Source organism: Rhynchophorus ferrugineus, unplaced genomic scaffold (genome assembly GCF_030347505.1).
Source record: "Rhynchophorus ferrugineus isolate W39M unplaced genomic scaffold, kcgeb_rfMv2 rfM10, whole genome shotgun sequence".
NCBI lineage: Eukaryota > Metazoa > Arthropoda > Insecta > Coleoptera > Curculionidae > Rhynchophorus > Rhynchophorus ferrugineus.
In genome coordinates this window covers 4110251-4133224 of record NW_027472589.1, presented here as the reverse complement: position 1 = coordinate 4133224, position 22974 = coordinate 4110251, and the positions used below count along the sequence as shown (strand labels likewise).

The 22974-nt window shown below is 35.4% G+C and overlaps 1 protein-coding gene across 1 annotated transcript in view; it reads left to right on the top strand.

Annotated features, from left to right (window-relative positions):
* Positions 1-1468: 1468 nt before the first annotated feature.
* Positions 1469-22974, top strand: part of LOC143203666 (meteorin-like protein) — a 55110-nt gene continuing 33604 nt past the window's right edge. Inside the window, exon 1 of the mRNA XM_076415922.1 lies at positions 1469-1783. Within this exon, the coding sequence (XP_076272037.1) occupies positions 1689-1783 (95 nt within the window). The 5' untranslated portion in view covers positions 1469-1688. The remainder of the gene's footprint in view (positions 1784-22974) is intronic.

The window sequence follows — 22974 nt, the reverse complement described above, 5'->3', positions numbered from 1 at the left end:
ATAATCAAAAACCTAATTTAACCTATCTACTACACGTAGTTTATATTTTTATAAAGTTCGATATGGATATTCCTTTTTAAAAAAGTTCGATACCATTTCAAAACCCCTAGGTTGTTAATATCGATAGCTTCTTAAAAATATTAACAACGAGGGAGAATTTTGAAACTAAACACTCGATACACTATTTTACACATTAAATAACAATATAAAAACTAAATAACAATCGGCATCACTAACAAGAACCAAGAAATGGGCCTGCTTTTTTGCAGAACATTGTCAAATTTAAGAACTGGACTTAAGCAGTGGCTATTTTTGGAGAATCCTAAAGGGTATTCGGTAAACTTCGATAATTTCCGCTTGATTTTGCGACGTTGCCACGTACAAGCAATCGAGAGATAGAATCCAACGAACTACAACGACCATTTTAATTTCGCACTGGTACTGGTAAAAGCTTTCTTGAAGAATTTTGTTGTTTTTAATTTATTGGTTTTTGTACTGTTCATATTTTGATTATAAATGATAGGTAGTAACGGATAAATCATCGGTTTCTAAATATTTTCAAAGAACCTACTATAACACTTTTTCAGATTAAAAGAAGAAATATGAGGACATTCCATTCCAGATGCGTATTTATTCATATTTTATTTTAATTTTGCAGATTGAGTTCAGTTCTACACCAAATTCATTGTATTTTAGGCATAGTTGGCTCTGCGAAAATAAAAATACAGATAAATATGGCTCGATGTCCTTTATGTGAGTATACCTCATCAAAACCACAATTCGTTGAGCCACATCAGGCTTAATTCAATCGACTTGATATGAAGAATTTACAAGAATTATAACGTTGGTTGGTTATTGTAATGTTTATATATTGATAAATAATTACATATTGCTTTATTTTGTCTTTTTTCTTTCCAAAATTATTTTAAAACGAAAAATATTTATAAAAAGCTTATTCATATTTCATTTTTTATACTATTTATATTATATTCTTCAAATGCACGTATAATTCTCGACAACTGGCAACGTTGCAAATTCAAATCCTTGTGTGTATGCCAGGATTCTCCAGAATTAGACTCTTGTAACATTAAAATAGCCTGTTAAACCAAACTCACTTAATCCAACTTCACTACTAGAGGGTATCTAAACGAAAGGAAATCGATTTTATGGATTCAGAAATATTTGCCGATATTGCACTTGTTCGGAGTGAAATTCCGTCGTGTACCACCATCGAACCTATGTAATAGCGGATTTGTTTACTAAGCCTTAATAACGGAAAGCTGAACAAACAATATTTCTACGCAATAATTTCACTGATAAACCAGTCAGGCCATGGAAAGGGCGTAACTCTACACTCTGCGGCCCGTTGAAACATTCAGGATCAACCCTCATACGTACGCGCGGCTAACACGTTCACCGAAAGGTAGGAATTCAAAAATTCGGGCGAAGTCGGTCCGGTTCGTAGCTCACGGCCACCGCCGACCACTTGTTACTTTCGTGGAGTCCGATTCGAGCACTCAGTAGTGTTTTGGACTCGTTTTGGGTTGGTGTAGGTGCCGCTCGTTGCCTGATCGCGGGGTACCACGTCGAAACGGCCTGAAGAACAACGATGATCCGGTCGAAACGTCTTGTTTACGCAGAGGATAGTTAGTTTTTCGTTACGTGAAATCGAACGGGTGTTGAGAACGATGTGGTCGAAGCTTATTTACTTTGTGCTTCACTCGCTGATGCTTGGTATTAGTTTTGCTTCGATAATGGGAGATGAATGCGACTGGACTGGAAGGTGAGTGTTATTTCCTTGTTATTTGGAGAAATGTTTAACTAAGTGATCGATATATGAGTCTCATATATGTATTTAATCGACAAGAAATCATTGATCTTAGCATAATAACTACCCACAACAAAAACAACATTTCAGACACTCAAATGTATGCTATATAACAATGGTTGAAGAGTTTTTGATTAATATAAGTGTATAGTATGCATATACGTGCCTCGAGGTTCTTTTGTTTATAGCCATATGATTATTACTTGTGTTGTAAAGCTCCACAGGTTTCTATTTTACGACCATAGAAGTTTGTTATAAGATATCTAGTTTAAATAACCATTATTAATTTTATTTAAATATATGTTCATTGTTTTTACATGGAATTTGAAGGAAGTGTATACTTTTCATGTAAAACGATATACTTGATTCTTCAGTCAGCTGAAAACTGAATACATTTGTTTGTTAACATTTACTTTATATTACCGAATGCAAATAAAGTTAGTTACGCTCAAAACTTAGATTATTTTCTTCTCAGTGCAATTATAGATAATTTCATATTCTCAAGTGGTTCTTTAGTTTTTATATCCAGTAGTTATTGAAGAGTTTTTGATTAATATAAGTGTATAGTATGCCCATATATGCATCAAGGTTCTTTTGTTTATAGTCATATGATTATTCTTTGTATCGTAAAGCTCCACAGGTTTCAACTAACAGCCATGGATGTCTGGTATAACACAGCTAGTTTAAATGACTATTATTAACTTTATTTCGACATGTGTTCAGTGTTTTTACATGAAATTTTATGGAACTGTATATTTTTTTTTATGTAAAACAAAATATTTAATTGTTAGTCAACAGAAAACTGACTATATTATGTTGTAGAAATATATGTAAACTATATCTATGCACACAAATCTTGCACATTGTAAGATTTTCTGCAGTTATCGTATATTAGTTATATACTCATCTTTGTTGTTTCTGCTCTTATCACTTTTGTCTTGATAATTGTCAGCATTGGGCCATAAGCTCACATCAGGAAACTTTAATTTATTATTTGCTAAATTGTTAATTTTTAGTCTATCGAATACTTGTTCATGATTCCACCATTTGTCAATTTCTTCTTCTGTGTGTGACGGAGTCCACCCAAACCGAAGGTGTTATTGTAGACAATACTTCTTTCCACTAGTCCAAGCAGTTTCGTTGTATAATTCCACTCAACCAACATGTTTTATAATAATTCCTTGCCAACCCCAATACCCATTCGAAAGGATTAAATATGTAATCATAGGAGGCAAGCACAATACTTTGTGACCATATTTTTTTGCCATCTGATCTGTAGTGTCTTTTTTCAGGCATATTTCTTTAAAAAGTAATTATATTTCTGAGTGACAATTTGAGATAGTTCTCCCTCAATGTCTGGAAGTTCTATTGGACCCCTTTGTGGATTATCTTACCTTAAATCCTATAATACCCAACAGTGTAGGAAGGGATGTTCTACATCCTCCAAATAGCTGCATATCTTTAAGCATACTTTCCAGACTAACAGGTTCCTCTGGAATAATTGTATTAAATTATGTTTCGATTGTAAAAACTACTTATTATTTTTATAAATTTCATATATTTGATCTCTAATACAGCTAACATCAAGGTGATCTTGATTCGTCACTCGCTTCACTTATGCACAGTTTCTCTGTCGCGAATCTAACGTTATGTTGTTCTTTATTTGAGATACTTTAGTCACAGATTTCATTCATTGCAGCTGCAACACGCTAAAATATTTCCGATAAAAATCGACCAACTTAACATTGACTAGTATGAATACTTACCACTCTAACGCATTTTATTGGCAAAAGGGGCCCCCCATTATCTTGTTCCTGTTTATTTATTGGCTTTGGAATTTTCAATCCAAATAATCACGAATATTCATCTGTAATTCAATATTTACCAAAACAAGCAGCGCATCAGAACGTTTATCAGTTTATAACCTCTAATTATTATCACTAATGTTTTAAATTTTACGAACATATGACAGCTAGGCGAATTTTAATGGCTGATTCTGATTTTAACTAGAATAAAATGATAAGGAATAGTTTTTTTTATTATTTGAAATAAATTCAACGCCATGATGAGATAGGTTGAATTCTATTTTGGATAGAATGCTTTGAAGTATTTTGATTTGTAATAATATGACTTGTAAAGTTATAGAAGAAACATTTATTATAAAGCTTCACAGATTGCATTAGTAACTAATTACTTTATTAATTGATATTTAAGCTTGTTCAGTTATATTAGATATGTAATTTATGTAATTAGATATATGTAATTTAGAAAATCCGTAGTAATTAAATAATTAATAATTAATTTTTTATGAAACAAGACACTGGGTACACAAAAGACAAAATCAACTTTCTTAACTGTCTAATAGAACAAAATATCATTTAAACGATGGTCTGTATCGAAGTCATCGGGTATTTTTTGATTAATGATGATCAATTCGTTTGTACAGCTCTACATGTTACCATTCGAAACGACCAAATACAAAACAGCTGGGCCTCGTTATGTTATTAATCACATTTAACGTTGGGATGTTGATATTTTGAAAAATTCGTCGTTGTATTTTAATTGAAAAGTATGAAAAACGGCCGCGTTTGTTTTATGTGTGTGTGTGTTTTAATAGCGACTATTAAAAAGTTTAATTAAATGTGATCATCATTATTTTAAATTGATTGTATTAGACGGAAAACAGTTTTGATATAAACGTTTAATGATGAGGCAATAAAGTTTTTCCCTCATTAATAGAATTATTGATGTTATTTCTGCTTAATACTAGAATTGTGAATTAATTTTGAAGGATATACAGTTGACTATTTTCATTACGAAAGGTATTACGTTAGAATTCACTATTTATTAAATATTTCTATATTACACGTTAGAAAAATCTCATATCAAATGCCTTAATAATTAAAGAAATGACAAGAGGAATAACTTCTAATATTTTCATTAAGATATTAAACAATATTGAGGATACTGTATATTGTTTTCGGTTGTGGGATATGTGGAAGTTTAAAAAACTTACTACCTATCAAGGACCATTGTAGGATAACCCATGAGTTTCTTCTGAAGGGTAAACCTCCTCCGGTTTGTACTGAGGTGACACAACACTCAGTTAAACATATATTGATTGAATGTAGGAAATAAGCAAATCAAAGAAGAGTTTTGGGATTGAGGACAACTTGTAGGCTTGTCTTCAAGGTCATTCCTGAGGAACACTGTCTCTTTGTCTCTACAAGGGAGTATAACCAGTACTGTTAAGAAGCTTTATTAGTTACCAAGTAGTTGTATTGTGCTTCATGTTTTTATTCTTAGGATTTTTTACATTTTATATATACACAGTTTTGTTTTAACCAAGTTATTCAGCCATCTGATATACAGTGGACTATTTCTAAATATTTGAATTATATTTACGCAATTTGAAATAATTCACTGTTTAACGTGATATTTTTAAAACATAAAATTCATTAACTAAAAATTTTATCATTGGGATCTTTTTCACCTGTATGTTATGGTATAGTGCTTTGTCTATAACAATAACTGATGGTTCCTTCAAGTTCTTTAGCAGCTAATCTTTGGGTAAGTGAACTATATTCGTTTTTAAAGATTTTATTGTAAATTCACGCCTTTAAATTGAAATTATGTGCTCGTGTTTAACATATACAGCTTTTCTCGAACATTTTTTAATGTTCTTTGACAGTCTATTCAAAAATTGAACTAAGAACAAAATGTATACCCTACTATTGAGTGATCGGAACAGGAAGAGTGATTATTTTGTAGGAAATTCGACTACACCACCGAAGAATAAAGACGTAACGTTTTTTAGGACTCTTTTTAAGAAGAAATACGAATATAAAAAGTTTTACGACACTGGTTGTTGGTTCTACCGCCGGTACTTGTTACACGTTAAAAATAGCCGCGACATATACGGAGAAATGCCCATAAAATCCACCTCCTTTCATTTATCAGCGGGCAAACGGTCTTTTTCGACCGGACCGCCGACGGATTATCTCCGCGGCATCGACGGACCCCGACCCTCCCTCCACGACCTAGTTGCGTATGCAGAACCCGTCGCCTCCTCCGGGCAGTAAACTCCATTTTAGCACCATCGACTAGTTTTTATCTCTATAAGGTTATGAGCGCCGAATGCTCCGATGTTGGAATGTCGATCGCGGGTCGCGAAGACGCGTGTCACGGCAAGACTTAAACTACGCGGTGCGATTCTCCTTGTCCTCATGCGGGCGTTAATCGATTTAACGTTATTAAGATCACCACCAAGGGGTATACGGTTAGCTATTAAACGCACTAAACATAAGGAGCATGGAAGGCAATCCGATAGGGGTCTAATTCCGGAAAATCACGGCGTGGTCGCAAGGATTTGCAATGTTGCCAGTTCCTACAAATTATACGTATATTTGAAGAAAAATAGAATTGCCAATCCTTGAAAATTATACGTACATTTGAAGAATACAAAAACACAAGCATCCATTTATCTTTAAAATTACTCAATAATATATATTACACAGCGATGTGCTATCTATTCGATATGGAAAAATAACATGGAAAACCCCCTTTCAACTCATTCATTAAAAACAAGAAACTCAATACAGATATATTCATATTTGTATATTTTGTGAGTAAATGATACATTTTTCAGGGCCTCGAGCCCGCAGTACCAATACAAAAACAACAAAATAATTATCATCTATTCAGATTCAAGCGATGATTCCTTACTTAGTTCTGGTTTAGTGAGAATATGGCGAAGGAGCGCTCCTTCACCATTTCTAATCATTAACGTATTTTAACGTATAAAATAAGTATTAGAGCTTATTTAATTGAAAATATGTTGTTATATCCGAAGATATATATGTTAGAATACCACAAAGCTATTGTTTTTCAAAACTAATTTTTCTATGAAATCACAGCCTCCGAAAATAGTAAAATACGGAACATGTTTTATGATGAGAAGTGGCTCAGTTTAGAGGTACTTATTACAGAAGTTCAAAGAATCAAGATTAGATTCGGACCCGTACTTTCTCCGAAAACATGGATGAAATTTGTTAAATCGTCCCTCGAGAAACAAAACTATAAATATTAAACGAAAAGGGAAAACAACGGAGAGGGTATCACGCTCGCACAATAAATCTACTCGAAAAGAGACAACGGGACCTGTCCCGATAAAAATGCCACATAGAAAACGTAGAAAACGAAGTAAAATAAATGAACATCGAAAAAGGCCGTCTAGTTTGCAAACAATGAGCTTCCTAAGAAAGACAGTGACGATCGAAAAAGCGAATGATACCAGGTAAAAAGGTGATTTATCGACGTCTCATCGTCGGGGGGTCGTTAGAGATCAAGATGGAGGCGCGTTGAAGGAAAACAAACATTCGTTTTTGAATTTTTAATGATATTTTAATGTCATGTACTCGATACGTCGAATATTTGAAGACAATAGGTGTTGAAAACTATGTAACAATGTAATAGGAAGAATTTGTATCATTTTTAAAATAAGTCTTTTTATAAACATATTCATTTTAAAATAATATTGAAAGGAAAAAAAGAGAAATTAAAACTATGTAATTATTCATCAATATGTAAACTTTGAAACTTTGATTGAAGATATAGAAGACATTTGTATAAACAACAACTTTTAATATCAGCATAATTTAAAATAGAAATAACCAAAAATCTGAATACATTTAAAAAAAATTTTACCCATAAAATTTGCATTTAAAAATTTTTATCTCCGTTAACACTGCGGTTTTCTACAAGTTAAAAATTGTATATATTTTAGGGTCTCCTTTGTATCAACAAGGGTTTGTCTGGACAGGACCTTCGATTCGAATCTACGACTAACGCAACAGCAGGAAAACCGCCCTGTCGTCCTTACCACTACTTCAACCAAGCCGGCCAATGTATTTATTACATATACATTTTAGTTTAATTGGTGAATTTAATACGATACTGCCATAACAGTATATTCTTGAAATATCCTTACGATTTGGTACAACCGGCAACATGGCAGAATTGTCATTGAGTTAAATATTATTATTATTATTCAAAGTTTTTTTTTTATCGCCACATTTACCTTTTTTCTGGTAACATTTCAGATTTTTAACGCTGCTTGCTCAAGCAGTAATTTATTCGGACAATATCTGGGCTTTCTGAAGGATTTCCTTTAACTTTTATTAATAGGAGCTCGATTTTCTTCTCAACATGGCTTCAACTGGTTGTGTCATCCAGTGTACACAATACTAAACACAGATCATGAATTTGGAGCTAGGAATATTCGTGTCCATTAACATCCACGATTTTCTGTACCTTGAATTATTGTAGTACATTTATCTTAAATTACTAACCACTACATACCGCTAAGAACGGTTGTTTCTTGGTGTCAAGGTAATTCCTGAAGAGATGTCGTTCTATACCTCATAACTTTGATTCATCTGGCTTTTTAATTATACTAAGAACTTGATAGTTCAATATCATCTTGCATTTGACATGAATCTTGGTCGGGTAATGCTTCCGCGACCTCAACAAGCCCTTAACATCAACAGCAAGATGGGAAATATTTGTAGAAAATTATAGAAAATATTTTTGATTTATATATATATATATATATATATATATATATATATCGAATATTGATATCAATTCTTTTTTGTTGTTATATCCATTCTAACTATAATACATCAATAAAATATAACTAAAACCAGTAAGATACTGTCTGTATCTGAATTATTTCAGACAAATTATTATATATTTTCAATGCCATTAAATTTATATCAACTACTAACTAGCTCTTAAAATACAACAGTTCTATTCTTGGTTGTATTTTGCAATCGTAATAATATATGTACCATTGAAATTATAATACAAAAAACATGGACTATTAAGTGAACGTTTTCTCGACTCCAGTATCAAGGTGGTTTCGTTAAAATCGACGAAAGCTCATTAATAATCAAGCCTCATTATTACTAGTTGTATATCGAGTTTAATTTGATTGATTTCAGCACTTACCGTATGATAACCAATAACTAGTATGCATATGACCAGATATATTTAATCATAATTTATTTTACCAAACATTGAATGTGATTCCAAACATTATTCGGTGATTTCGTATATTTAACGCGTATTTTAGATATTACTGGATGAAAAAATGTCATCGTTTTATTCCTGGGTAAATATGCGGACAAGGACAGAAAAGCAAAACGTTAATTGACGTATTCCATTCCAGTGACTGGACGAATAAATATAAATCATTAATGGTTTCAATTAAGACCCGAGCAGAAAGAAAAACAAGTCTGATCTAATTGCCCGCGGCGCATGCTGCAATGACCAATTTCAATCTGGCTTGATAGCCGTTCAAATTAGACCCAATAATGCCTTCATAACACACAACAGATCAGTTAAGACAGTGACGTGTGTCGAGAAATTAGAACCAGTCATTGGCGGGGACGCGTCTCGTTCGATTTTCCTTCCTTGTTTCTGGTTTGGTGATGATATGGTGGAGGATCGCTCCTCCGCCATTTCTTATAATTGAAATATTTTATGGTATAAAATAAAGGGAAGATTTTATTTAATTGAAAACATGTTATTATATCTGTTTTCGATCAATTAAATGGTTTTCCTAATATGAATCTGGTTTTTCCATAAAATAACAGCCTCTAAAAAAGGTAAAAATATGGAACACGCTGTTTTGTGATGAGGCATGACTCAGTTAAAGTCTTGATGCTTAGAATTTTCTATTATCGTGCATTAAATGATTCACAAGCTTGAAATAATAAACTATTTAATCAGATAATGATAATAATGTTCATTCGGTTACTGTTTCGAATAATGTACAATACTAATTGGGTTTACTAGTTGGCATGGACACGTCTTGTTCGTTTATCTTTCTCTGTATTGAATTCAGTGAGAAAATGGTGAAGGATCGCTCCTCCGCCATTTTTTCGTAATCGAAATATTTCGAGGTAAAATAAGGTCGAGAGCGAAAAAAGTACCGAGAAATCGGTACCGGCGTCGGCCATCGAACTTGACCATCATTTCTAATCATACCCGATTGGATATAGTCGACGTTTTGCAATCGGATAAAAACGGAGATCGGCCGGTCCGATGTGGAGCTTTTTAGCTTTTTGTTCGCTTTTGATTTGACGCCGCGTTTCCTATCAGCGGACGAACCACGTGCCAAATTCGGCGACCGTCGCGTAAGCGAATTGCCTTTCTCCGAGTACTTGGCCTCTGTCGTGTGATTTTCACTTTTCCATCCAATTGGATGTTTCAAAGATTTCGTTATGTTCAGCAAAATTTAACTGATGATGTGGTCGATAATTGATCAATTGATTTAGATGCACAATTGTGCTTAAAAGAAGTTATGGTGTGAGAGTGAGAAAAAGAAGCTTAAGCTGTAGGAAAATATTGCGCACCTGACGAGAAGAACAAACACCACTGCTCAACTATCACTAACGAAGAATAATCACCACTAGAAAGTTTTCTCATTTATCAGTATTTTTGTATCTGCTCTACATTGCTGATATCCCAACAACAAAAGAAACAGTAGTTATTATGACATAGTTGTTTTGACAAAAGATGTATAACTGCCTAAAACTGTAAAAACAGTACTAATGGTAGTCAACAAGACTTAGAAAAGGACTAGAGACACTGATAAATACTGTATAATAGCTCCAAATCTGTCCATGTTAATTTTGTGCTGCGGTAAAATTACAAAACCTAGTTATATCACTTGACGGACACTCAATTCCTCAAGCTGAATTAGTAAATACCTCGATATCCATCTTGAAGATAGGTTATACTATAATATCAAAAAATCACAATAAAAAACAAAGCAGATCAGACCCAAAATTAAGCAACTGTACTGGTCAGTCGGAGGATACTCTCAACTTGGCCTAAAATTTTGGTTTTCGACCTATGGGGTTGTTCTAAAATATCAAGGGACGAATTACCAGTGGTTATCGTTGTAGCCAACGAAGAACTGCACGATGACTTCGACATCAAGTGCATTTACGAAGTCGAGGTCCAATATTTGGCCTTAAAACATGAAATAGGGTTACTGGCTATTAAAATTTGTTAAAATTTAAATTTAAATCTCTTGGTTGTGAGAGAATTCCTTGAAATTTAAAATGGATAAAGAAACAATACTAGAGGCACATACATACAGTTGATCAATTCACAGAGTTGAACAAAATGCGCCACGTCTGAGAAAAAGCTTATTTATGAAAATTATGTATATAGTATGACATTTTTCGTATTATTTGAGATATATATCAAATTGTGGATGATAAAAAACTGAGTCCCCGACCTACCATAGTAAAACACAGTTTTTTGTCAAAATTAGTTCCTTTTATTCAACATAATTCCCTTCAAGGGACCATACCATTTTTGTAGTACGATTTGTGCTTTGCTTCAAAATAGGCCTCAGTTTCGGCGATCGCCTCTTCATTCGACGAAAGTTTCTTCCCAGCGGGCATTCTTTTGAGATCTGAGAACAGGAAATAGTAGCTGGGGGCCAGACCTGGAGAATAAGGTGGATGAGGAAGCAGTTCGAAGTCCAATTCATGGATTTTTGCCATCGTTTTTTACTTGTGACACGGTACATTGTTTTGGTGAAGCAGCACTTTCTTTTTCTTCAAATGCGGCCGTTTGTGGAAATTTCGTCTTTCGAACGGCCCAATAATGTTATAAATAGTCGTTAATAGTCGCTGTTGATCGTCTTTCCTTTGTCAAGGTAGTCAATGAAAATTATTCCATTCGCATTCCAAAATACATACCTTGCCAGCCAACTGTTGCGTTTTCCCACGCTTTGGAGCGGGTTCATCGTGTGCAGTCCATTCGGATGACTGTCGATTGGACTTCGGAGTGAAATGATGGAGCCATGTTTTATCCATTGTCGCATATCGACGCAAGAACTCGGGTTTATTACGCTTGATCATCTTCAAACACTGCTCCGAATCATCAACTCGTCGTTGTTTTTGGTCAAAAGTGGGCTCGCGAGGCACACACAGACACAGACCTTTCTCATACCCAAATATTCGTGAATGATATGATGTACACGTTCAGTTGATATCTCTAAAGTGTCTGATATTTCATTTAATTTCAATTTACGCTCATTAAAAATCATTTTGTAGTTTTTTTAAATGTTTTCGTCCCTAATAACCTCTTTTGGGCGTCCACTGCGTTCACCGTCTTCAGTGCTCATTTCATCACGTCTAAGCTAACATACCAATTCTTGAGGGTTGATTTTCCAGGGGCAGTGTCCGGAAACTCGGCATCAAGCCAAGTTTTTGCTTCAACTGTATTTTTCTCTTCAAAAAGCAATATTTTATCAACACGCTAACTTCCTTTTTATCAATTTTTTTCACAATAACAAAAGTTGCAGCACTCAAAATACTATGATTCACATACTAATGATCCGACAGGTATCAAATTTATACTAGCATCGTTTAACGGTTAGGGCTAACTAGGAAACATATGGATTTAATTATAGTCGCGCCAGGTATGTGTCAGGTCGGGAACTTTTCAATTGACCTGTTAGTAAGTAATATATTTTTTACTAAGAATTCACTATAAAATAACTGATAGAAGAACAACAACGAAATAGCTTTAATATATGAAGGTTATGTGAAGTTGTGTGAAGTTATGGTAGTGATATAATAATACTTTATGTGGTAGCACTCCGGCGGCCATCCGACTTCATTTTCTGTTTAATATCGGCCGAACTACCACAGAAACAAATTGTAATCTTCCCCGACATAATGGAAAGCCAAATTGCTCCCTTCCAGCGCTTCGTTTCTCACAAAATCGTCATCATCCATCCGTCCGAACACATGTACGTCGTTACCGAAAAAAAAGCGAGATCTGTCGCTGCGAATTCGAGTGTTTGCTGCGAAATTTTATCACGACACAAGCTCAGATTGCGTCTGCGAAACATTTGTCGCAGTATCGCGCTTTTTTTCGCATTCCCCATCCACCGGACCGGGCCCGTTCCCACAGGATCGGGTTTCGGCGAATTCGAATTTGGCAAATGTCGCGCGAATGAGAACGGCTTCCGTTTTTTTGCTCGACCGAAAACACCTCGTGATTCAGCGGGACCGTTTAAGAGTTAATTTATGGGATAACGGCGCCGGAGCTAAGGAAATATAGTAAATAATTAGGAGAGCGAATTAATTTGAATGTCTAATGTATAAAACGCCATTGTCGATTTTGTGATAAAATGGTGAAGGAGCGCTCCTCCGCCATTTTATTGCTATTACATTATTTCGCAACCAACAGAGAATTCGTATTGCGAAAAATTAAATATTTTTTGCATTGCTAACGAACTTCAACTTTATTGCTAGATGTAGCACAAGCCTTTGATAAAGTAGGGCAACAGAACCTCGAATACAAGTTGGCAAACGAATTACCTAACCAGATGGGCTGGATTCTCAAATTCTACACTTCTAATTGTCGTTTCAGAATAAGATTCCACAAAGTATGCCTTGGTTACCGTGTTAATTTGTTAATTTAAAATTGTTAGGAATTACAACGACAAAGAAATGAGGCCCAACATCAAATGTTATCAACAGTGTTATTTGCTCTATATCAAATAATGTTTAAATTATATACATTTGATGTGCGTGCTCTGTATTGTCTCAAATTACCTTATAATATTTGGATAAACAAAATGCAAAAATTGTAATTTTGAAGTTTATTTGCATGCATTTATTTATAAGCATGTGCAACTACAATACTTCATTAAATACTTTAGAAAATCTGTGTTTAGACATGCATTAGCATATCACTTTTTCCTATAAATTCTTCAGTTAACTATCTGCTTAGTTTCTTTTACCTTACTTGACTTCAGTGACTAGGCTTCATTCACTGTTTCTACGTAAGTGTTATTCGAAATGTTTGAAATTTTTGTCATAACGTACATTTCTGACTGTAATAACTTGATTAAATCACATTGTTCAATCAAATATTTGTCACTTGCTCTTAAACTGGTGAAGTATAGCCCAACAAACTATTTGATTTACAAATAATTAGATATTTGAAATTACGAAGGCCCAATACTTCGTAATCTAGCCATTATAAGATTTATACCATACTTGTCTACCATTGCTGTAGATTACTGATACCATTTTTGTAGCACGATTTGTCCTTTTCTTCAATATAGGCCTCAGTTTCGTCGATCATCTCTTCATTCGACAAAAATTTCTTCCCAGCGAGCATTTTTTTGAGATCTGAGAACAGGAAATAGTCGCTGGGGGCCAGATCTGGAGAATACATTGAATGAGGAAGCAATTCGAAGCTCAATTCATGGATTTTTAACACGGTACATTGTCTTGGTGAAGCAGCACTTTCTTTTTCTTCAAATGCGGCGCGATTTCGTCCTTTAAACGGCCCAATAACACTATGTAATAGCCGTTGTTGATGGTTCTTCCGTTTTCAAGGTAGTGAATGAAAATTATTCCATACATTCCTCGGCATCAAGCCAAGTTTTTGCTTCAACTGTATTTTTTCCCTTCAAAAAGCAATATTTTATCAACGCGCGAAATTCCTTTTTATCCAATTTTTTTCCCAATAACAAAAGTTGGTTCACTCCAAATGCTATAATTCACAAACTAATGATCCGACAGCTGTCAAATTTATACACGCATCTTTTGAGGGTTAGGGCTAACTAAAAAACATATGGATTTAATTCTAGTAGCGCCATCTATGTGTCAGGTCGGGGACTTTTCAATTGACCTGTTACTCATGTAGCCTATTGTTTCATTCGTACTTTCAAAGGGTAATACTAATTCTATTGAAGGGACATAATCTAGACACCATTTCTAGCATCACACGATCGAAACCGTTTGTTTTTTTGGAGCTGTCGAGTAAAGACAGACTGAGAAAAAACGAAAAGGAAGAAACTGCTCGTCGAAGTCTTCGAAAAGGAGCGACGGTACCATCGCAGGCCGGACGAGTACGGCCAAACGAGATGGTTTTTGTCGCGGGGCTTTTGTCCATTTTCGGATCGAAAAACAACTGACGGTGGAAATTCCAGGGCCAGCTTCGTAAACGGCGAGGACGTGCGCGGGCTCTATAAGGATCCGCGCTGCCGGTGCAAGATGGAGAGAAAAAATGGTAATGGCCGTGTAGTATGGCAATCTTTATTGTTGTTCAAGGAAGCACCGACCGAAAAAGTACCACGGCGCGGCTTGTCCGGCATAGTTTCGCCATCTTCATGCCAGCACAGTCTCCGCGTCTCCGTGACCCTAGGATAGTAGATATTTTGGTGCATTCTATAGGGTGTTTTTTTTTAATTCAAAGCTTTTTTGTTAAAAATTGGTACAATGTATTTTATTTAAAGTATTGTCCATCGATAACGACTACTTTTTCCCATCTTTCAGCCAATTAACGGATTCCATCTCGAGAAAATGATGTATCTGTCAAGGCTATCCAATATTCGACCCATTTTTTCGCTATCTTTAGAGGGAATTCTGTTCTGAAACGCTGCTCTTGACAGGTCCCGACTCATATGTCGAAACAAGTCAAGAAGAACATGAATCAGGGTCTGGGGTATACGGCGGGTAGGGTAGCATTTTCCATTTTAATATCTCCAAGTATGTTTTCATCGGTTTTGCAACATGTGGTCGGCCGTTAACAAGCATAACATGAAGAACAGCATTACTGCGCGTCTTTGCTCGTATTTCGGCCGTTTTTCGCGCTCGCTTTAAAAACTACACAAGCTAAAGTTAAGAATACACTGTGCAAATTCGTGTGGTTTGGTTCGCTTCAATCTTCTGATTTCCTGCGTGTTGTCCAGTAGCTGTATTGCTTAGACCTTGCTGTGATTTATCAACCTTATTAATAAAACAGTAGAAAGCAAAGTGGCTCTGGGATGTTTTGAGAAGAGGCCAAAAAGAACAGCAGGAAAAAGGAAATAGGACCGAGAGAAAATCTGGACAGAGTCCTCGAGAGACTCTCGAATAGTAACAGTTGTTACCCAGAACGCTATCCAAAGCTGTAGCTATTGGTTGGGTCAATCAATGAATTCTAGTATTCTAGTTCTATGATCGAAAAAGTTTTCGTCCATAAATTAAATTATTACTTAATTATAAGTAATTCAAATACTGCCCCGCCCTGGTTATAGTACTGCAGGAACTTGTATAGTGACCGCCAATACATTTCTTGTGGTACACCTGCTCCAGATTCTTTTATTGCAGCTTTTTAGGGTTTTTCTTGGTCCGCTCTAAACATTCTGGTTGAGATATGAGAGCTCAGAAGTACATTTTCTCAATTTTGTGGTTAACTCTCTCATGTCAAACCTTGGCGAAGACTTTTTCAGTGCCGTCTAACAGATTAATTGAAAAATCCCCTGCCTACCATAGTAAAACACATTTTTTTGGCAAAATTAGTTTTTTTGTACTCAACATAATTCCCTTCAGTGGTGATACACTGATTATTTTCGGCGATTTCGTCATTCAAACGGTCTAATAGCGTTATGTAATAGTCACTGTTGATGGTCCTTCCTTTTTCAAGGTAGTCAATGAAAATTATTCCATGCGCATCCCAAAATACAGACGCCATAACCTTGCCAGCCGACTGTTGCGTTTTCCCACGCTTTGGAGCGGGTTCAACGTGTGCAGTCCACTCGGACGACTGTCGATTGAACTTCGGAGTAAAATGATGGAGCCATGTTTCATCCATTGCCACATATTGACGCAAAAACTCGGATTTATTACGCTTGATCATCTTCAAACACTTCTCCGAATCATCGTTGTTTTTGGTCAATAGTGAGCCCGCGCGGCACCCACTTTGCACAGAGCTTTCTTATACCCGAATATTCATATGATATACACGTTCAGTTGATATCTTTAGAGTGTCTGCTATTTCATTCAATTTCAATTTACGGTCATTCAAAATCATTTTGTGGATTTATTTAAAGTGTTCGTCGGTAATAACCTCTTTTGGGCGTCCACTGAGTTCGTCGTCTTTGGTGCTCATTTCACCACGTCTAAACTTAGCACACCAATACTTGATAGTTGATTTTCTTGGGGCAGTATCCGGAAACTCGGCACCAAGCCAAGTTTTTGCTTCAACTGTATGTTTTCCCTTCAAAAAGCGATATTTTATCAACACGCGAAATTCCTTTTTATCCATTTTTTTCTCTTCTTTTCTTCTTTTCAAGTTGCTTCACTCAAAATGCTATAATTCACAGACCAATGATCCGACAGTCGTCAAATTTATACACGCATCTTTTGAGGGTTAGGGCTAACAAAAAACATATAGATTTGTAGGAATGTTCGTCGGGTCGGTCAGTCGGTCGAAATGTGTGGCTGCCGCTGCGATTATTTGTCAGAACACTCACTACTATTTTTGGAAGGAATTTGCACGAGAACTGAAAAACACTGGTTTAATAATCACTTGTTTATTTCGATATTGAGTGATACATGTGATCGACGGGAGAATTGACAGGATATTAGGTTAGGTAGAGGAAGTACGGTAGCGCTGTGGAAGTGGTACTATTACAGGGGGATGGAGAAAAGAGAAGAGAGCGAGACGTCGTCGTGATGGTCTTTTATACCCTGGAACTGCATGGTACCAATCCACCGGCGTTGCCAACTTTTGTACTTGTTGATGAAAACGTGGTGGCCTAAAGGGTCGTGGCGATCGCCACAGATTTAATTGTAGTAGCGCCATCTATGTGCTGGGCCGAGGACTTTTCAATTGACCTGTTAATGTGTTTGTTCATAGACCCAGACGGATTTTTTTCTTTGTATATGGAGATCCCTTCTCTTTTTAACGTTTCCCAGCAGCATTAGCAGAAAAACTATACAGTTTCGCTTTTTTTCTCCTAAATACAACGTTCAAATACGTCCAGACCACGACCACATGATCCTAACAAGTAGTTTTTATTTGACACCGCGTTTGTTATGACGTCGCGTAAATATTTACGCGGTATTCGGTGATCCGGCGACCCGTTCCCACAGGACTCTCTGACGGTTTACGCGTTTCCGAGGGAAAGGCGCGCAGAGGAGCGTGCCGCTACCGTAACCGTTGGGGTAGGTCACGTGTGGACGCCGTCGCGTCCCCAGTTTCCCACGCCACCGTTGCCACGAGGTGCGATTACCTGGTGGGAGGGTCCACGATCGGACTCTGGTGGCCCCGGAAGGCACACGAAACAGTTTTTTCGGAAGGCGAATGGATTTGTTATATATTTATAAAGGACCGATTCGACATGTGTCTGAAGATGAATGGCAACAGGGGTCCGCAGGATGTTATCATCGTTCACGTTTCGCAGGAACGTCGCTCTTTTGTTGTTCGACGTCGAATAGGGGGTCAAATAAAAAGATCCGGTCTTGATTCTTGACTGTGCGTTAATAAATCACGCTCTTGTGTCGGAACAGTCGATAGTCAAAAAACTAGCAAATGCACGGTTCGACTGTTTCGTTCAATTCGTAATGTCAGACGAAGATATCAGAACCCTTTCCTGTATATATTGTGAAAGAGGAAAGGACGGAGGTAATTGCTTGGAGTACTTATTTTTATATGTGCTTATATTTTGCAACGATAGGATAATCAAGACGGAGATGTAGATATTCCTTCACGTACTAACTTTAAAAAAGAAGACGAAGAAATAATGACTGAATATTATTAACATGCAATTAATAATTTCATTTTAGACGAAGTAAAATTACTTTTATATTTGAATGTTCTGTGGATCTGTAAAAAGGAATAAAAATTTTCTATGGAAAGGAATAATACCCCACAAATGTTTTATCGTATTTTAATATGTTAATTGATATTTTCAAATAATATACTTTAATAAATATAGACAATACAACAGAACTTAAACAAAAGCTAAAGAGGTACGATAACGATAAATACTAAATAATAATTAAACATATACCTAATCATAGGAAAAAAAACTAATTCATTAAAAATGATCGCACAATAACCACTAGAGCTTTTTTAAATAAGGTAAATGCTTTATTTATTATTGAACGGAAATATTTTTTAACAAAAATCGAGAGAGTAATCGAAATATTACCTAGCCAGCTTGGTGGCGTAGTGGTAAAAGCGATGGGACGGTCCTCCTACTGTTGCGATAGCCACGGGTTCGAATCCTGCTCTTTGTGAATGTTTGTGATTGTTTAATATTTGTGATTGTCCTTAGGCAAGAGTGTAAAATCCGACAAGGAAAATGATCCCGGTCACGCCGGTAACCAGGCTGGGTAAAACCGGATGTCTTCTGGGATGATTTCTCAAGTTGGTCACTCGCCAGTCGGTAGGCTTAATGCTGAGGACTGTGCCCAGTAAAACCATGGTTGGTAAAAGGAGACTTTAAAATATATTTAAAGAAAATAATAATAAAATATTACCTAATATTGCCATAAAAACAGTCAAAACTATTTTACTATTTACCATTTATAATTTTAATCTTTTTATCCTGTAGTAGTAAATAATGTTATAAATTGATAAATACGTTTAGGTGGATATTAAATAGTGTTGGGAACTATCGACTATTTAGTAATTGACTACTTTTTACTATCGACTGTTTCAGTCGCTATTTTTGGTTCGACTGATTTTACTACTTTTTACCAGTGACTGATTTTGTTACTATTTACTATCGACTGTTTCAGTCCTGTACTTACCTGTTTTAACGTTCTGACTCTGTCGTCCTAGCCGCGACCTTTACAAAAATATACCCAATTTATACTTACATAGATTTATATGTAGTATATATAGTTTTATGATTTTTTTGGTAGTTTGCTTGTAAATAACAATATATTGTATATTAATATAGCAACATTTTGGAACGATATTTTTCAAGATTTTTAATATAATAGGGTAAGAAGATTAAAATTGTCAATGATAAATGGTAAAATACTTTTGACTGTTTTTAGGGCAATAATAGGTAATATTTCGATTACTCTCTCGATTTTTGTTAAAAAATATTTCCGTTCAATAATAAATAAAGCACTTACTTTATTTAAAAAACCTCTAATAGTTATTGTGGGATCATTTATAATTATGTCATGGATTAGTTTTTTTTTCTATGATTAGGTATCAGTTTAATTTTTATTTACTATTTATGGTTATTGTACATATTTAGTTTTCAGGTTTTAGTTGACTTCCCAACGCTGGTCCTTATCTTTTGTCATATTTCTCGCTTAAAATATATATTGCAAAAACCATAAATACACCTTTTTTCGAACAAATAACTTTACGGTGCACTTGGTATACATAGCGAAACAATCAAAATGAATGTAAATGTAAAAATGTATATTTTTCAAGTGTCCTGTCGAAGCGATCTCCATAACAATGGCCTTAATAGTTCAAGTCGGCGTCCCGGTAAGTCATTTTATCCACATCCGAAACGAGACCAGTTCCTAGGGCCCGTCAACCCACCCTCCGGTCAGAGCGTCGGTTAAAAGGCCTGGCCGGTCGTTTAGCGTCCAAACTGGGTCTCGAAAGGCTCGTGGGTGCCTTGCCATCTCAGCGTTGAACTCGCGCCAGGGACTCTCTCTCTCTCTTTCTCTCTCCGTGCCTCACTTTTGACGTCTTCAGCGCTTTGATCTCGATCTCGAGAAAGGTTGGGTCTCTCCCGAGGTGTGATCGCCGAGCATTAAGTATCAGAAGAGAAAAAAAAGGAACAATAACGTCTCTCTCTCCGTCGCGGACGTTTTGTCCCCTCTTGGCTTTGGGAGAATTAAAGGATTATATCGGAAGGAGACGACGAGATCGAGAATGCAAATATATTTGTGGGCGGTTTAATCTTTATGGTTTCGATCGAGGCGGTTTCTACTTAAGTCCTGGTTGGGACTGGTCGAGGTGCGTGGATTTATACACGAATTGTCGGATAAAATCACACGAGGTCCGAATTGTTTCCTTGCCGAACCGAATGACTAACTTAACGGATCAAGAGTGGACATTTTTAATCATAAAATTAAAAATCAGGGCGATGAACAAGCTTTTTATTCTGAAAAGTTCCGGACATGACAAAGAAAACGTGTTTTTTTTTTGTTAAAAATTGGCTTTATTCACCAACGTGATCTCCACCAAGAACCACACAATCATGCCAATGTCGCTCTAACATTTCAATACTACTTTTGTGGAACGATTTATCTTTTGCTTCAACATAGACGTGCCACCAGTTGCTGTTCACTCAGAACCACTTTGAACACAGCTTTCTCATAGTCAGATGATCGTGCAATATAAAACCAACACGTTATTTTGATGCCTTTATTGATGTTTTTGATTTTCTTGATGTTACCACCTCATTTGGACCTCCACTGCGTTCTGCATCATCTGCGTCTCTACGACCGCGTTTGAAGTTAGCATCGCAACGTTTTATTATTCTTTCTGATTTCAAGTCATTTCTTCAGTTAAATTAAAACACGAAATTGTCTTTGATCAATTGTTTTGAAAATGAGAAAAGTAGTATCTCACTCTTAGCACAATAACTCACAAACTTATGAGTATCATGAAAAGAATATCATGAAATTTTAACAGCTTTCCTTTGAATATTAGTATACTAACTGAAAAAGCGGTGAATGCAATAAAATTAGCGCTACCTGTGATGTATTAGACTCGGTACTTTTAAGCCCATGTATTATACAAATGCTAGTTCTCTCATTCACATCATTGGCCGGATTATTGCGATAGAATATCTCGACATCCTCAATGGTGAAGATCTTACTATTCTGGCATATTGCTGACAAGTACTGCCACATTCCAAAATGATAATGCTTTCATATACAGAGAAGATAATAATAATCATATTATTACTTACTATTTAATAGAGAAAATGTGTGGCATGCAATGCAAAAATAAGTGTATTACGTATTAGTATAAGAATTACTAATCACTACATAGTATAAAACAAAGTCGCCTTTTCTGTCCCTATATCCCTATGTTCGCTTAAATCTTTAAAACTACGCAACGGATTTTGATGCGGTTTTTTTCAATAGATAGAGTGATTCAAGAGGAAGGTTTATATGTATAATACATGCATAATATACTAAGGCAACATTGCTAATTTTAGAGGTTTCTAACGTGATGTCGTAAATTAACCTATTTTTTAGGCTTATTTAGCAATTAGCAAAAACTCTGCCTAACCCTACGAGTTAGATCAAATTAATGTACTACAGTATTGTACACCATAAAAAGGTCTACAAAAAAGTCCGCGATTGTATATGTTTATCTTTTAGGGATAACCCACATTAACCATTTTTATTGTTTACTTTTTACGTGAGAAAATGGCTTATTTACGAAGTTATTTTAAGCAATACGGCATTAATTCTTATCGAATTAAGTACCTTAAATACAGTGTGCAATTAATATAGATCAATATGGTTCCTTACAGCATGTAAATTAAACAAATATTTTCGGAGATATTACAAATTTAAAATTTGCGTTTAAAAATGTGTAATGTAATAAAAATTGTATGAATTTAGATATTCCAACGATAGCAGAATATCTTCATAGTAAGTATAGGGGAAGAGGAATTGTTTTACTCCAAATTTAATGCGTGCAGACCAAGGGCAGTAATGAATGAACCAAAAATACTGGATCGATTTTAATCATGTTTTCATTGAGTGACATAGGCATATATATTTTATGCCCGTGCAAAGTCGGAGCGGGTCGCTATGTTTTTATATACAACGTTCATATTTTTTCTGTAGTGTATTTAATTTAGTATCAGCATTGCACCCGTGCGAAGCCGGGGCGGGTCGCTAGTACAGTATATACTTATTTCGCATTGTTTGCTGTTAATTTGTTCTTTAAATAATATATAATTATATTACTTTAACAAATTCTTATATAATAATTACTCAGCATCATGCAAAATGGTCGATATTTTGGTTGATCAATATCTTATCAATAAACAAATACTGTGTATATGTCAGATATTCATAATATTTTGTCCGCTGCAGGTAAATAGAGAAGTATGAAAGCCGTCTGTTCTTGATGAAATTGCTGAAATCTAAAACTGTTTTTCATTTGTTTTGGTTTATTTAAGTACCAAGGCAAAAAGAAATAAGAACATTAAATAAGTAACTAAATAAAGTAAAAAGATGTTCAAATACATTGTTTTATTAACGCACCTGTTCAGCAGTATATTTGTTTAATTTACAAAGGAAATATTTTCTTTATTAATCTCC